At 41.7% G+C, this 18,345-nt stretch overlaps 1 protein-coding gene across 3 annotated transcripts; it reads right to left on the reverse strand.

The window, feature by feature from the left end:
- Nucleotides 1-347: 347 nt before the first annotated feature.
- On the reverse strand, nucleotides 348-12,162 carry LOC135556095 (ras-related protein Rab-35-like). 3 transcript variants are annotated; one of them, XM_064989012.1, is made up of 8 exons: nucleotides 11,760-12,162; nucleotides 10,165-10,936; nucleotides 9,887-10,030; nucleotides 9,364-9,414; nucleotides 9,080-9,203; nucleotides 3,047-3,171; nucleotides 1,560-1,684; nucleotides 348-884 (listed from the first exon to the last, which is right to left on the reverse strand). In XM_064989012.1, the coding sequence occupies exons 3-8, from the start codon at nucleotides 9,945-9,947 to the stop codon at nucleotides 735-737; spliced, it is 636 nt and encodes a 211-aa protein (XP_064845084.1). In that variant the 5' UTR covers nucleotides 9,948-10,030; nucleotides 10,165-10,936; nucleotides 11,760-12,162; the 3' UTR covers nucleotides 348-734. The 3 variants fall into 3 exon arrangements, with proteins under 3 accessions (XP_064845084.1, XP_064845085.1, XP_064845082.1); XM_064989013.1 differs by having other exon boundaries at nucleotides 10,145-10,936; XM_064989010.1 differs by having other exon boundaries at nucleotides 9,887-10,936; nucleotides 11,764-12,162.
- Between the last annotated feature and the right edge of the window lie 6,183 nt (nucleotides 12,163-18,345).

The raw sequence follows: 18,345 nt of genomic DNA on the forward strand, positions 1-18,345 counted from the left end.
ATGTATCTTTCTGGAGCTAAGCCCCTCCCATGGAATTTTCAATATATGGGCCTTTTAAAAACAAATTCAAAGTGTTATAATTTTGGACATAACCCAAGTTTGTCTTCACATGGTTTTATGCCTTTTACTTTTGTTCCCGTAAGTAGGCAAGTGCCCTAATTGTCAACATTGAAGCACTGGCACAAACTGACTTTAAGCGATGGATATACTAGACAATGTGTATCATACACACTTGGGAATCTTGTGTTAATTTACCAGACACAAAAAAAAGGTAAACAAGAGTGTAGTGGGGTTCAGCATTGAAATACTGAATAGGAATGGTATATTGCATATAAAAAGCACACATATTGACTTTATTGCTCACTGTTTATTTAGACGTTATATTTGTCACATGACAGTCTTTTTCATTACAAATAAGACAGATGCATCACTCTAGTCACTTGAAGTCATTAGTGTATTTCCTAAATTAGGGGTTTTAATAACATTTTGACACTTTGGGGATCCAGTTTCCTTTTAAATGATAAAATGACATTAATATACATTCATAAAAAATATGCGAGGGTAAAAATTCGGCACGTAACAGTAGTTCTCTGTCCTTAACCTCTTGTAATCTTGACTCAGTGCAATGTCAACATGTAATGTCCTGCCTCTTTCCACATGAGTGCAGACAGACTTTGGATGCTCGACTCTCCATTGGTCTGTCCTGTTCTTAGAAAATATCCTCCCTTTCTCCCTCAGCAACACTTCTTCCCCCTCTTCCTCCTCTCTCTGTGTCTGTGAGAATTGATGTCGACCGTTTCCTTCTCTCGTTCCCGCTCTCTCTCTGCACGACTCTGACTCTGCTTCTTTGTTCGAAGGACCATGTGAGTGAAAGCCATAAACATCTGAGAGAGGGAAGGAGAGGGGGAGAAAGAGGGGAGGAGCAGGAGAGGTAGAAGACAAAGGAGCAAAACAGGGCAATGACTGTAAAATACATACATACCACGATACATAAAGTTGGAGTCATTAAAACTAGTTTTTGAACCACTCCACAAATGTCTTGTTAACAAACTAGTTTTTGCAAGATGGTTAGGACGTCTACTTTGTGCATGACAAGTAATTTTCCCAACAATTGTTTACAGACAGATTATTTCACTTATAATTCACTGTATCACAATTCCAGTGGGTCAGAAGTTTACATACACTAAATTGACTCTGACTTTAAACAGTATGGAAAAGTCCAGAAAATGATGTCATGGCTTCTGACAGCAGTGTACTTTTTTTCCATAAAAAAAGCTAAATAAACTGATAATTCCCTGTGAGAGACATATCAGGTCTCAAGCTCAGCTTTCCCAAAGACATCCTGGATATTTCAGGCTTAGTTTTATTTTGACGGAGCTGCGGCCTGGTATAGTGAATGTTGATGCCTTAAATACATTAAGTTTGGAGATACTAAAGTAATAATACATGTATCTTTCTGGAGCTAAGCCTCTCCCATGGACTAATTTTATTTTATTATTATTACTAGGAGGAAGTGAATGAGGTACACCCTGGGTTTGGAACATGGCTGCCTGGCTCACCTCTTCAACGTTGATATTTTCTTTGGCACTCGTCTCAAATACCCGGACGCCCACCGACTCCCCGAAATGCATTGCATCCTGGGAGTCCACCTGCTTCTTGGAGGGGTCGTCATTCTTGTTCCCCACTGAGAGAGGGCGAGAGAGAGAAGTGGGGATGAATGAAAGATGTTGTTTTGGACAGCACAGTACATTACCAAAAGTATGTGGACACCTGCACATCAAACATCTCATTACAAAATCATGCCAAATCTGCTATAACAGCCTCCACTTTTCTGGGAAGTCTTTCCACTAGATGGAACATTGTTGCGGGGACTTGCTTCCATTCAGCCACAATAGCATTAGTGAGGTCGGGCACTGATGTTGGGCGATTAGGCTTGCCTCGCAGTTGGTGTTCCAATTCATCCCAAAGGTGTTCTATGGGGTTGAGGTCAGGGCTCTGTGCAGGCCAATCAAGTTCTTCCACACCAATCTCGACAAACCATTTCTGTATTTACCTCGCTTTGTGCATGGGGTAATTGTCATGATGAAACAGGAAAGGGCCTACCCCAAACTGTTGCCACAAAGTTGGAAGCATAGAATCGTCTAGAATGTCATTGTATGCTGAAGCATTAAGATTTCATTTCACTCTAGCTAAGGGGCCTAGCCCAAACCATGAAAAACAGTCCCAGACCATTATTCCTCCTCCACCTAACTTTAGTTGGCACTATGTATTGGGGCAGGTAGCGTTATCCTGACATTCCCCAAACCCTGATTTGTCTGTCGGACTGCCAGATGTTGAAGCGGGATTCAGAACTCCAGAGAACGAGTTTCAACTGCTCCAGAGTCCAATGGTGGCGAGCTTTACACCACTTGGTATTTCGCATTGTGTGTGGCTGCTCGGCCATGGAAACCCATTTCATGAAGCTCCCGACAAACAGTTACTCTGTGGACGTTGTTTCCAGAGGCAATTTGGAACTCAGTAGTGAGTGTTGCAACCGAGGGCCGATGATTTTTACGGGGTCCAGAACTCGGCGGTCCCATTCTGTGAGCTTGTGTGGCCTACCACTTCGCGGCTGAGCCGTTGTTGCTCCTAGACGTTTCCACTTCACAATAACAGCACTTTGAATTTGACTGGGGAAGCTCTAGCAGGGCAGAAATTTGACAAACTGACTTGTTGGATAGGTGGCATCCTATGACGGTGCCACATTGAAAGTCACAGAGCACTTCAGTAAGGCCATTCTACTGACAATGTTTGTCTATGGAGATTGCATGACTGTGTGCTCGATTTTATACACCTGTCAGCAACGTTGTGGCTGAAATAGCCGAATCCACTAATTTGAAAGGGTGTCCATATACTTTTGGGATATATGATGTGTGTCTATCAGTTCACAATCAGCCATAACATTAACACATTGGACTGGAAGTCAAAAGTCATTTTTAGTGAATATCCATTCATCCCATCTACTTTAATCTTCCTCCATCACATCACCTCAGCACACCAAACTCACCTAGGATCTTACAGACGTTGTCACAGTTCTGAGTGATCTCATTAAGCCACCTCTTCACGTTCACAAACGACTCTGGGTTGGTGACGTCATAAACAATAATCACACCGTGGGTATTTCTGTAATACCTGGTAGGGGAACAGGAAGAAAGGGGAAAATAGCAAAGGATTGTAAAGACTACTGTATAAAAGAGGAAACCGTTGTTTTTCAGGGGATAGTTATTGTTGGCTGGCACTCTGCCCAGGCTGGTATCAATTAGAGGTCGACCGATTATGATTTTTCAACGACGATACCGATTATTGGAGGACCAAAAAAAGCAGATACCAATTAAATCGGCCGTTTTTAAAATATTTTTATTTATTTATTTAATATATATATATATACTTAATACAAAATCTATTTAGTCTCAAATATATAATGAAACATACTCAATTTGGTATAAATAATGCAAAAACAGTGTTGGGAGAAGAAAGTAAAAGCACAGTATGTGCCATGTAAAAAAGCTAATGTTTAAGTTCCTTGCTCAGAACATATGAAAGCTGGTGGTTCAATATTCCCAGTTCTTCAATATTCCCAGTTAAGAAGTTTTAGGTTGTAGTTATATTATAGCAATTATGACGCGTCGACTATTTCTCTCTATACCATTTGTATTTCATATACCTTTGACTATTGGATATTCTAATAGGCACTTTAGTATTGCCAACCTAATCTCAGGAGTTGATAGGCTTGAAGTCATAAACAGCGCTGTGATTCAAGCATTGCTAAGAGCTGCTGTCAAATGCAGGAAAGTTTGAAAGAACGCTTACGAGCCTGCTGCTGCCTACCACCGCTCAATCAAATATGAAATCATAGACTTATTTATAAAAAATAAACACAGAAATATGAGCCTTAGGCCATGAATATGGTCAAATCCAGAAACTATAATTTCGAAAACAAAACATTTATTCTTTCAGTGAAATACGGAACCATTATGTATTTTATCGAATGGGTGGCAACCCTAAGTCTAAATATTGCTGTTAAATTGCACAACCTTCAGGCGGCCCAAACTGTTGCATATACCCTGACTCTGCGTGCAATGAACGCAAGAAGTGACAATTTCCCTAGGTAATGTTGCCTGCTAACATGAATTTCTATTAACTAAATATGAAGGTTTAAAAATATATACTTCTGTGTATCGATTTTAAGAAAGGCATCGATGTTTATGGTTAGGTACATTCGTGCAACGATTGTGCTTTGTTTGCAAATGCGCTTTTGTTAAACATAACCCGTTTGGCCGTGATTCGTAGGCCATGATTTGATGATAAATTAAAAGGCAACGCATTGACTATATGCAACACAGGACAAGCTAGTTAACCTAGTAATATCATCAACCATGTGTAGTTAACTAGTGACTATGTTAAGATTGATTGGTCTTTTATAAGATAAGTTTAATGCTAGATAGTAACTTACCTTGGCTCCTTGCTGCACTCGCGTAACAGGTGATCAGCCTGCCACGCAGTTTCCTCGTGGAATGCAATGTAATCAGGGTACAAAAATGCCGATTACCTATTGTTATGAAAACTTGAAATTGGCCCTAAAAAAAAAATAATAAAAAAATATATATATTCGGCCATGCCAACAGTGGTAGGCCTGATCACCGACAACGATGAGACAGCCACTAGGGAGGAGGTCAGAGAACTGGCAGTGCGGTGCAAAGACAACCTCCTCTCCCTCAATGTGAGCAAAACAAAGGAGCTGATCGTGGACAACAGGAAATGGCGGGCCAAACAGGCCCGAGAGCATCAACTGGGCTGTAGTAGAGCAGGTCGAAAGTTTCAAGTTCCTTGGTGTCCACATCACCAAAGAACTATCATGGTCCAAACACACCAAGACAGTCATGAAGAGGGCACAACAAAACATTTTCCCCCTCAGGAGACTGAAAACATTTGGCATGGGTCCCCAGATCCTCAAAAAGTTATACAGCTACACCCTCGAGAGCATCTGGTTGCATAACCGCCTGGTATGGCAACTGCTCGGCATCTGACAGTAAGGCGCTACAGAGTGTAGTGCGTACGACCCAGTACATCACTGGGATCAAGCTTCCTGCCATCCAGGACCTTTATAATAGAGGAAAGCCCATAAAATTGTCAGAGACTCCAGTCACTCAAGTCATGGACTGTTCCCTCTGCTACGGCACAGAAAGTGGTACCGGAGAGCCAAATCTAGGACCAAAAAGCTTCTTAACAGCTTTTACCCCAAGCCATAAGACTGCTGAATAATTAATCAAATGGCCACCGGACTATTTACATTGACCCCCCATTTGTTTTGTACACTGCTGCTACTCACTGTTTATTGTCTATTCATAGTCACTTCACCCCTACCTACATGTACAAATTACCTCAACCAACCTGTACCCTCGCACATTGACTCTGTACTGGTACCCCCTGTATATAGCCTCGTTATTGTTACTTTAGTTTATTTGGTCAATATTTTCTTAACTCTTCTTGAACTGCACTGTTGGTTAATAAGGGCTTGTAAGTAAGCATTTCATGGTAAGGTCTTAACTGGTTGTATTCGGCATGTGACAAATAAAGTCTCATTGATTTGACTATAAAACTGAACAAATCTGAAATTGAGCATAAATCTTACAGTGGGTTTCAGAACCAACTGTGGTGATAAACAATGTTTGTATTGATATATTGATGTACAGTCGTGGCCAAAAGTTGAGAATACACAAATATTAATTTTCACAAAGTCTGCTGCCTCAGTGTGCCATCAAACAATCTGCATATACTCCAGAATGTTATGAAGAGTGATCAGATGAATGGCAATTAATTGCAGTTCCTCTTTGCCATGCAAATTAACAGAATCCCCCCAAAAACATTTCCACTGCATTTCAGCCCTGCCACAAAAGGACCAGCTGACATCATGTCAGTGATTCTCTCGTTAACACAGGTGTGAGTGTTGACGAGGACAAGGCTGGAGATCACTCTGTCATGCTGATTAGGTTCGAATAACAGACTGGAAACTTCAAAAGGAGGGTGGCGATTGGAATCATTGTTCTTCCTCTGTCAACCACGGTTACCTCAAGGAAACACGTGCCGTTATCATTGCTTTGCACATAAAGGGATTCACAGGCAAGGATATTGCTGCCAGTAAGATTGCACCTAAATCAACCCTTTATCGGATCATCAAGAACTTCAAAGAGAGCGGTTTAAGTGTTGTGAAGAAGGCTTCAGGGCGCCTAAGAAAGTCCAGCAAGCGCCAGGACCGTCTCCTAAAGTTGATTCAGCTGCGGGATCGGGGCACCACCAGTACAGCGCATGCTCAGGAATGGCAGCAGGCAGGTGTAAGTACATCTGCACTAGAGGTCGACCGACTATGATTTGTCAAAGCCGATACCAATTATCGGAGAACCAAAAAAAGCCGATACCGATTAATCGGCCGATTTTTATTTATTTATTTGTAATAATAACAATTACAACAATACTGAATGAACACTTATTTTAACTTAATATAATACATCAATAAAAATCCATTTAGCCTCAAATAAATAAGGTAACGTTCAATTTGGTTTAAATAATGCAAAAACAAACTGTTGGAGAAGTAAAAGTGCAATATGTGCCATGTAAAAAAGCTAATGTTTGAGTTCCTTACTTAGAACATGAGAATATATGAAAGTTGGTGGTTCCTTTTAACATGAGACTTCAATATTCCAAGGTAAGAGGTTTTAGGTTGTAGTTATTATAGTATTTATAGGACTATTTCTCTATATATCATTTGTATTTCATATACCTTTGACTATTGGATGTTCTTATAGGCACTATAGTATTGCCAAAGTAACAGTATAGCTTCCATCCCTCTCCTCACCCCTATCTGGGCTCGAATCAGGAACACATCGACAAAAGCCACACTCGAAGCAGCGTTACTCATCACTCCACAAAAGCCACAGGAATAACTACTCCAAGTCTCAGAGCGAGTGACGTTTGAAACGCTATCAGCGCGCACCCCACTAACTAGCTAGCGATTTCACATCGGTTACACCAGCCATTAGGCTGATAGGCTTGAAGTGCTGTGCTTGCGAAGAGCTGCTGTTTGAATGAATGCTTACGAGCCTGCTGCTGCCTACCATCGCTCGGTAGACTTAATTATAACATAATAACACACAGAAATATGAGCCTTTGGTCATTAATATGGTCGAATCCGGAAACTGTCATTTTGAAAACAAGACGTTTATTTTTTCAGTGAAATACGGAACCGTTCGGTATTTTATCTAACGGGTGGCATCCCTAAGTCTAAATATTCTTGTTGCATTGCACAACCTTCAATGTTATGTCATAATTACGTACAATTCTGGCAAATTAGTTCGCAATGAGCCTGGCTGCCCAAACTGTTGCATATACCCTGACTCTGCATGCAATGAATGCAAGAAAAGTGACACAATTTCACCTGGTTTATATTGCCTGCTAACCTGGATTTCTTTTAGCTAAATATGCAAGTTTAAAAATATATACTTCTGTGTATTGATATTAAGAAAGGCATTGGTGTTTATGGTTAGGTACAGTCGTCCAACGATTGTGCCTTTTTGCAAATGCGCTTTTGTTAAATCATCCCCCAGCGTTGCATCGATTATATGCAATGCAGGACACGCTAGATAAACTAGTAATATCATCAACCATGTGTAGTTATAACTAGTGATTATTATTGATTGATTGTTTTTTATAAGATAAGTTTAATGCTAGCTAGCAACTTACCTTGGCTTCTACTGCATTCGCGTAACAGGCAGTCTCCTTGTGGAGTGCAACGAGAGGCAGGTGGTTTTAGCGTTGGACTAGTTTACTGTAAGGTTGCAAGATTGGATCCCAAGGTGAAAAGGTGAAAATCTGTCGTTCTACCCCTGAACAAGGCAGTTAACCCACCGTTCCTAGGCCGTCATTGAAAATAAGAATGTGTTCTTAACTGACTTGCCTAGTTAAATAAAAAGGTATAAAAATAAATATATATATTTTTTAATTGGCAAAATCGGCGCCCCAAAATTACAGATTTCCGATTGTTATGAAAACTTGAAATCGGCCCTAATTAACTGGCCATTCCGATTAATTGGTCGACCTCTAATCTGCACGCACAGTGAGGCAAAGACTTTTGGAGGATGGCCTGGTGTCAAGAAGGGCAGCAAAGAAGCCACTTCTCTCCAGGGAAAACATCAGGGACAGACTGATATTCTGCCAAATTACAGGGATAGGACTGCAGAGGACTGGGGTAAAGTCATTTTCTGTGATGAATCCCCTTTCCGATTGTTTGGGGCATCCGGAAAAAAGCTTGTACGGAGAAGACAAGGTGAGCGCTACCATCAGTCCTGTGTCCTGTCAACAGTAAAGCATCCGGAGACCATTCATGTGTGGGGTTGCTTCTCGGCCAAGGGAGTGGGCTCACTCACAATTTTGCCTAAGAACACAGCCATGAATAAAGAATGGTACCAACACATCCTCCGAGAGCAACTTCTCCCAACCATCCAGGAACAGTTTAGTGACGAACAATGCCTTTTCCAGCATGATGGAGCACCTTGCCATAATGCAAAAGTGATAACTAAGTGGTTCAGGGAACAACATATCAATATTTTGGGTCCATGGCCAGGAAACTCCCCAGACTTTAATCCCATTGAGAACTTGTGGTCAATCCTCAAGAGGCAGGTGGACAAACAAAACCCCACAAATTCTGACAAACTCCAAGCATTGAATGGGCTGCCATCAGTCAGGATGTGGCCCAGAAGTTAATTGACAGCATGCCAGGGCAGATTACAGAGGTCTTGAAAAAGAAGGGTCAACACTACAAATATTGACTCTTTGCATCAACTTCATGTAATTGTCAATAAAAGCTTTTGACACTTATGAAATGCTTGTAATTATACTTCAGTACTCCATAGTAACATTGACAAAAATAGACACCGATGCAGCAAACTTTGTGGAAATTAATATTTGTGTCATTCTCAAAAATTTTGGCCACGACAGTATAGCTTCTATACGTGTAGATAGATCATTGATATAGATGATAGATTACGTTGAAGTGATGGTCCTGAAGCGTTCCTGGCCCGCCGTGTCCCAGATCTGCAGTTTGACTCGCTCCCCGTCTATGTCTACCGTACGGATCTTAAAGTCCACACCAATTGTAGTGATGTAGCTGCCTGCAGGCCAAAGCAGAGGTTAGAAATACACACACACACACCACATGCTATGCACACATTCACAATCTTGAAGAAAATATAGAAAACACAGTTCCTAACCACTCACACATTCACATCGTTTGTAGTATATACACTGACCAGATAGAGAATAGCAACTCACCAGAGAAGGAGTTATCTGCAAATCGTAGTAGTAGACTGCTTTTCCCTACATCTTGAGCAGAGAGGTTAGACAGGTGTGAGAGGTTAGGTGATTAGGCCTTTCTTCATTCACTTCTGAGTACACAGTATCAGGCTACTTATTGTCCTATTACAAGTAGCCAACATACAGCAAGCCATATCACTACATCATGGGTAAATGTTTTAAAATCTATCATATTGTCTGAAGAGTTGGCGACAAATAAGTCTACTTCGTCAATCATCAGAGCTGTAAGCTTGGTGAGTAAGTGAGGCATGTTCATAATCACCCAATGATTAAGCAGACTGACTGATATTTTCAGTGTTACTAAGGAGATTAAACAGTAACCTAATCCTTTAAATCACAACTCACAAAATATGACCTGCCCCCTAAACATCAGTGTCACAGCACAGCTACACTAATTTACACTACTATTTTAACACAGACAGAGTAAGCACTAAGGGACCACAGGAACTTTGTATGAAGATGGAAGTTAAGATGCACTGACTGGAGTCTCCAATGATGAGCAGTTTGAAGAGATGGTTGTAGTCCTTTCCCGGGCCCGCCATTTCTGCAGACAGTGCTGTTGGTTTCAGTAATCCTCTCCCAATAAATGCCGTTCCACAGGAACAGTTTCCAGTCTTCCCAAATGCTACCAGTTCAGAATGGAAGATGTACAGAAAACATCCTCAAAACACTTCCATTGCAATTTCATTTCCTGCTGATTTCCCAGATCAGTTCCAATATTACAAATTATTTCTGTTACCTCCAAAGTGCAATAATTACCAGTTAAATCAAGCGCATTTCCAGTTTAGTACATGGCATTCCGTGGTCGTGCTAAGGCCTCGGTTAGTTCTGGGTTTCACCTCAGTTCCAGTTCCTCCCACTAACTCCAGTAGAGGATTCCTAGTTCATTGAAGCACCATATTCCGACTCACAGGTTCACCTAAGTTTTCTTTCTACCAGTCCAATGCAGAAATGTGTTTTTTCCCCCTTAGTTGGGCTGTAGTGACAGATGTTGAAGGACTTCTGACACTTTAAACTCTACACAAGGGCAAAGAGACTATCCTCATCAAATTGCGGTCTGGCAGAGTCAGTCACTTCCTCCATGAGTGTCTGAAAGTGCTCATAGTTGTTAGTCTGTGTCCAAGGTAGATGGATTGTTGTTGCTTGATTAGCTAATACTTAGATATTCCAGTGGGTAGCCTACGGATGTAAGAATTCACATCACTGCTCTTCTCAGTTACCACTCTTGCTTATTCCACAGTCTTGCTGTCATCTCTGCGTCAAGTTATCACGCACCTCTTACAAGAAACAAAATAACAGGCAGAGGGGCCTGAAGGGCTGGACAAGCAGAGACCGAAAGCAAAAATCTGAGAGGGTGAAGTACTTCCTCTTTCAATCTACAGTCCATGCAACGTTTTCATCCATTGAACTGCTTCGGTCTCAATCCCTTGGTTACACTTCCTCTCTGAGCTATGGGAAAATAAATGTTGGACACCTTCACAGCATTTGGTTTGTTTCAGGCTTTCCTCAGCTCCCTTGTTTGGTCCATACCCTGAAAAAGAACATCTCTATGGTACATTTATCAATGACAATATACAGGGACAGAGTGATGAGACAACCTGTAGTCTGTCAATTCCCTGTGTCCACATGCCAACCCAGTCCCTGTATGCACCCTCCCTTCCCTGTTCACTAACACAGCTGTGTCTCTAACTGTAACGTTTCCAACCGTTTCCCCTCTCTCCACACACATTAAAAATAGACCTATATGAACCACACCTATATGAAAAAGCCTGCATATATGGTTGAAGGCGTAATGGATTGGGAAGAGGTTAAAACAAAATGTTTGGGGAAAGGTTATAAGGTTAAATAGTAGAAAGTGTTTATCATAGAAACATACTTTTTCTTTGATATTCACTAAGTGACCAAAGTATTTTTAGGGACAGCAAAATAATCCCTCATGTCTGTCCGCGTCGCCGATTTTAGGGCGAAAGAATGGCAAGAACTGAGGACAGTTTTCCCCATAATAAACATATATATATATATATATATATATATATATTTAAAAAAAGAGTACATGGGGCGAAAGTTAGTTCTTGAAAATAAATCCTGACACATTCGTACAAAGTTTTCTATTTTCTATGGCTTCTTCTTCATCGTGATTATCAATGAAAACACTACTGAAAATCCTGGGAAAGTGTCCCTCCCTAGTCCCTACCCAAACCCACAATCTTCTGCTGTTTGAGGAAAAACAAGCTGGCTAGGCTTTACACACTTCGTAAATTAGCTACAATCGCGAACTACTCAAAAACAGTTGATGACAAACCACAATGTTTGATTTAATTTAAACCATATACATGTGGGTTTAACACACTTACCTACCATGTAACTAGATGACATTATCAACCGCTAAGATCAGCAGTGACTGTCTGAGCTGAGGCTAGATTCGTTTGTATCCGGGATCTTTGGGAATTGCTATTTGCTAGCCACTCACCCACAGACGAAGTAAAAAGTTACTTTGTCATAAAAATGTAATGACCGCAAAACACAACTCGGCTAGATAACGGTATAGGAATAATTCCCCGAGAGTAGCTAAGTTTCTATGCGCATTACAAACGCGTCGTGCTACAAAATGATCAATAGCGATGACTTGTGCAGGTCAGTCGGAAGGAGAAATACGAGGATCTGTGACCGTTCCGGGGGGGATGACTCAGGAAAGGTCGGAGCCTTAGACTAGTCAACGGCCCGACGTCTTCAAGGCCACACATGAGTGTTGTTGAGTCACTCACATCCAAATCATGTGCTTCTCCCTCCTCTCTGTTCACCCCATCTCCCATCTTGCTCAGTGTGCTTTATCTTGTCTCATCAATACATACAAAAAATAGGTATGTTTGTACTATACTTGTTTAATGTGATTATAGTAGTAGGCTGGGTTACTTACACTATCTCTACAAACATGAAATATAAACACTGGGGAGGGAAACCAATATTCTAGAAATCTAAATGGAATAATCCAAGGCTTTATGTAGACAAGATATAGAGATTTTTCAAACAATGTATTACTTCAGAGCATAAGGCTGGGGTTAATTTTTCATCAAGGCTGATGCACAGATATGGAAAAGTGATCAAAATATTTTATTATCATAAAACACATCAGGATGAATCCTGGAATGGAGGTCCTTTGGGCAAGAGAGGCATGAGTTATGTACACAATAGTATAGTACAATTAATCAAGGAATAGCACATTATGAGCTCAAATCGGGTTATGTGTGTGTCCTCAGAAAGACAGAGAGAAGGTTCTGTGTGACAGGTTGGTGAATATGTCCATCTGGTGACTGCTTCCACCTACTGTCAGCACCTGGAAAAGCAAAGACATCACAACCACTTCCTTCATACACCAAAAATCACCACAGTCCCTGCTCAACAAAACTCAACCATATCAAAACTGAAACCATATCTAAATTGAATATCAATAATATCATCCAGGTTGTATCACATCCGGCCGGGATTAGGAGTCCCATAGGGCGGCGATTGGCCCAGCGTCGTCCGGGTTTGGCCAGAGTAGGGCGTCATTGTAAATAAGAATTTGTTCTTAACTGACTTGACTAATTAAATAAAGGTTTAATATATATATATATATTTTTAAATGTACTGAAGCTTTGATGTGGACAAAAATGTAATAATTAGTAATGCTCTTATCCACAGCAACTTACAGTAGTGAGTGCATAATTACTTAACTTTTTTTTCTCCGTACTGGTACCCCATGGGAATCAAACCTACAACCATGGCGTTGCAAGCGACATGCTCCACCAACTGAGCCACACAGGACTTATGAACAAGAACAGGAAGAAAACAAGCGGGACGAGCGAAGAAGGAAATTTAACCTGAGGGGTTGGGATGAGTAATGTGGAGTGTTCAGATGGTCTGTCTAATGACAGTGCTGTTGAGGTTCAGTGCCAGCGTGTTGAGGGAGTGGGGGTGCAGGGGATCTGAGCCTTTACCTCTCCCCGAGGAGACAGTGGGACACAAACTGGCGCTCACCCACCGACAAGATCTACAGGCAGGGGAGAGGTCACACACACACACTGTCTGCAGTTAGAGAAAGACAAACACAAACTTTATTTCTCCCTTTCCACACAGAGTCTGACCCACACACACGTCTCACCATGTCCTGGTAAAAGTTGGCTTGTCGCTGGCATTCGGAGAGAGAGAAGATGGAGGTGGGTGACATGGAGCGGAGATGCCAGAGGGAAAGGGATGGGCCTCCTCCACAGAGCTGGTGGGAAAAATAAGGCACAGGGGACAGGGAGAATTATTTAACTACATTAAAAGGAGATCAAATTATAGGAGGAAACGCTGAGTAATGTTACAGTATCGGCATTGCAAAAAACATTTCAGGCATCTCGACTTTTCATCCTGAAGGACTAAAAGATAACAGTGCGAGACATTCCACAGGTGGAGTCGACTGTTCTAATGTATCGCCATGGCAACCACACTGTTAACAACATAAGACTGAGGCACTGAACAAGTCAGGACAATTTCTAGAAAGAGAGGGCTCATCCTATGGGGGAAGGGACCGTTGACTTATGGGAAAAAACTAAATTGCAAGGGCTGCCCTTCCTCACCATCCAATCAGCGGACTATGTATTTTCATAAATAACAGCTGGTGCACAACTTCTAAGGAGGTCTCGAGCTATTGCTCGCCCGAGGTAGAGTATCTCATGATAAACTGTAGACCACACTACCTACCTAGAGAGTTTTCATCTGTATTATTCATAGCTGTTTACATACCACCACAGTCAGAGGCTGGCACTAAGACAGCAATGAATGAGCTGTATTCCGCCATAAGCAAACAGGAAAATGCTCACCCAGAGGCGGCGCTCCTAGTAGCCGGGGAATTTTACACAGGGCAACTTAAATCCGTTTTACCAAATTTCTATCAGCATGTTAAATGTGCAACCAGAGGAAAGAAAACTCTGGACCATGTTTACTCCATACACAGAGATGCATACAAAGCTCTCCCTCGCCCTCCATTTGTCAAATCTGACCATAATTCTATCCTCCTAATTCCTGCTTACAAGCAAAAATGAAAGCAGGAAGCACAAGTGACTAGATCAATAAGAAAGTGGTCCGATGAAGCAGATGCTAAGCTACAGGACTGTTTTACTAGCACAGACTGGAATATGTTCCAGGATTCCTCCGATGGCATTGAGGAGAACACTACATCAGCCATTGGCTTCATCAATAAGTGCATTGATGACGTCGTCCCCGCAGTGACTGAATGTACATACCCCAACCAGAAGCCATGGATTACAGGCAACATCCCCACTGAGCTAAAGGCTAGAGCTGCCACCTTCAAGGAGCGGGACTCTAACCCGGAAGCTTATACGAAATCCCGCTATGCACTCCAACAAACCGGCTATGCTCCCCCTGCCCAGTGACACGCACCTACCAGACGACCTAAACTACTTCTGCGCTCGCTTCGAGGCAAATAACATTGAAACGTGCATGAGAGCACCAGCTGTTCTGGAAGACTGATCACGCTCTCTGCAGCTGATGTGAGTAAGACATTTAAACAGGTCAACATTCACAAGGCTGCAGGGCCAGATGGATTACCAAGACGTGTACTGCGAGCATGCGCTGACCTAATGGCAAGTGTCTTCACTGACATTTTCAACCTCTCCCTGTCCGAGTCTGTAATACCAACATGTTTTAAGCAGACCACGAAAGTGCCTGTGCCCAAGAACACTAAGGTAACCTGCCTAAACAACTACGGACCCGTAGCACTCACATCTGTAGCCATAAAGTGCTTTGAAAGGCTGGTCATGGATCACATCAACACCATTAGCCCAGAAACCCTAGACCCAATCCAATTTGCATACCAACCCAACAGATCCACAGATGATGCAATCTCTATTGCACGCAACACTGCCCTTTCCCACATAAAGGAACACCTATGTGAGAATGCTATTAATTGACTACAGCTCAGCGTTCAACACCATAGTGCCCTCAAAGCTCATCAATAAGCTAAGGACCCTGGGACTAAACACCTCCCTCTGCAACTGGATCCTGGACTTCCTGACGGGCCGCCCCCAGGTGGTAAGGGTAGGTAACAACACATCCACCACGCTGATCCTCAACACAGGGGCCCCTCAGGGGTGCGTGCTTAGTCCCCTCCTGCACTCACTGTTCACTCATGACTGCACGGCCAGGCACGGCTCCGATATCATCATTAAGTTCGCCGATGACACCGATGGTCACCGACAACGACGAGACAGCCTATAGGGAAGAGGTCAGAGACCTGGCCGTGTGATGCCAGGACAACAACCTCTCCCTCAATGTGATCAAGACAAACAAGAGAATTGTGGACTACAGGAAAAAGAGGACCGAGCAGGCCCCCATTCTCATCGACGAGGCTGCAGTGGAGTAGGTTGAGAGCTTCAAGTTCCTTGGTGTCCACATCAACAACAAACTATCATGGTCCAAACATACTAAGATAGTTGTGAAGAGGGCACAACAAAGCCTATTCGGGGAATAGGAGACTGAAAAGATTTGGAATGGGTCGTCAGATTCTCAAAAGGTTCTACAGCTGCACCATTGAGAGCATTACTGGTTGCATTACTGCATGGTATGGCAATTGCTCGGCCTCCGACCGCAAGACACTACAGAGAGTAGTGTGAACGGTCCAGTACATCACCGGGGCCAAGCTTCCTGCCATCCATGACCTCTATAGCTGGTGGTGTCATTGAAAGGCCCTAAAAATTGTCAAAGACTCCGGAACATCTAATCAAATGGCTACCCAGACCATTTACATTGTTCCCCCCCTCTTTTACACAGCTGCTACTCTCTGTTGTTATCATCTATGCATAGTCACTTTAATAACTCTACCTACATATACATATTACCTCAACTAACCGGTGCCTCCTGCACATTGACTCTGTACCGGTACCCACCCTGAGCATAGGTCTCGCTATTGTTATTTTACTGCTGCTCTTTAATTACTTGTTACTTTTATTTCTTATTCTTATCTGTATTTTGTTTTAAACTCCATTGTTGGTTAGGGGCTCGTAAGTAAGCATTTCACTGTATGGTCTACACCTTTTGTATTTGGCGCATGTGACTAATACAATTTGATTTGACAGGGATGTCAAACATTCAGCCCGCAGCACAGGCCCTATGCAGGTTCTAGTGTAGACCGCCTTTCGGGTTAAATTATGGAGTGTTTTGTCAACACAAAATGATTAAACTAGGTGAGAAATCTGTGATAGTTGAAAAAAATAATTTAGTTTGCTTGATTCACTATCATCCTAAATTAAGATAATTATTTTGCCATATCTAATTAAAATGTATATTACCCAACTATACAAGCTAATGTTGTGACCACATCAAATTGGGGGGGGGGGGGGTTACATATCGTTTTACCTCAGGTTGGTGACGTTAGTATAAAGGTTTATAGTCAATTAAGTAACTTAATAAGTAACTTAATACTCAAAACTAGAATTACCAGAATTATAAAGCTGTTTGATCAACACTGACAAGAACAAAACTGCTTTGTCAAAGTCAGAATTTCTTATTTCAAGCATCTTATCCTTTTCATCTCTTCACATGTAAAGAACAGATAATGACCAAATGGAATTCACTGTTTTATTGTCAATCACAGCAATCGTGTGGACAAAATACAGTACAGAACAAAGACCGTACACTTTTCATATCTGGGGAACACACTATGAGGCATTTGAACTGTTGTACAATTCTATTACATCCCCAAGATGGTATTTGACTTGTACATAAGCTTGGATCTTGTTGCTAACTGTGTAATAAGACGTACAATCAACCAGCTTTTCAGCATCCACTAACTCAGTGGCCTGTGCAAGGTGTGGGACCTCAACTTGATAAGCCATGACGTTTCTATCAAAGTGTATAGTTTGAAATGGTTGATATTCCAAACAATAAAGCCTAGAATCAAGAAGAAATATGTTTTTGACCAGTCCAAATTCTGGCATATTACCATTCAGTACTTTGGCAAAGATCATGGACTTCTGAGTTATGTATTATTAGAATTTATTACAAGCCATTTGACTGATACAGCATGGTTTACTTCATTGAAACCTAGGAAGTCCCTCAATTTTCCATGTAAATATTGTAGATCTTTAACCTCTGATACAGGTCCCATCTCCCTTTCATTTGAAAAAATTGGGTGAATTGAACTGTCAACATTTTGGCAGCTTTCATATATTTGATTCTGATTGATCAAAGACTTGCAAAGCCCAAGCCCATTAGAAGCCCATTGTTTAAAGAAACAATTTTTAGACTCAAACCGCATACACATATGTCTAACCATTGGACCCAATGACTTTATCTGTGATGGCAAATGTATCATATAATGCTGTAACATTGCGGTCTGGAAAAAGCGCCCTCCAATGCTTCAAATGATTTTCAATGAGTAACTTCAACCTAGACACAGTCACAATGAAAAGAACAGGCGCAAATACTATCTCTACTATCTCTATTAGCTCAATTATCAATTATCAGTTGTTGTATGATATGCATTGACTTCCAAACTCTCCCAAAAAAATGGCAATATCCTTAGCAGGACAAGCATTTGCCCAGATGACTGTTTGAGTTTACCATCACTTGACTTTAATGTACTAACAGAAATTGGGGATGGCCGATCTCTAACATCTAGAGGGGAATAAGGGAAACCAAGAATAGCAGAATTCAAAGAATCCAGATCAATCTGTCCTGACACAACGAGATGATTCAAAACACATTTGACTTCCAATGGGGCTATGCCCTCCAGAATGACATGCATAATGTCTTGCGGAGTTTGTTGTATGATATCAAAGGCTGGGAATTCAACTAACTTGCTCCTTCTATTGATCCCATATGTTGTTCTCAGGCTGTTGCGAAGCAAGTCCGTCTGTGCCTTTTCTTTTCATCACACTGACATGCTTCTCCAATGTC

Source organism: Oncorhynchus masou, chromosome 15 (genome assembly GCF_036934945.1).
Source record: "Oncorhynchus masou masou isolate Uvic2021 chromosome 15, UVic_Omas_1.1, whole genome shotgun sequence".
Taxonomy (NCBI): Eukaryota; Metazoa; Chordata; class Actinopteri; order Salmoniformes; family Salmonidae; genus Oncorhynchus; species Oncorhynchus masou.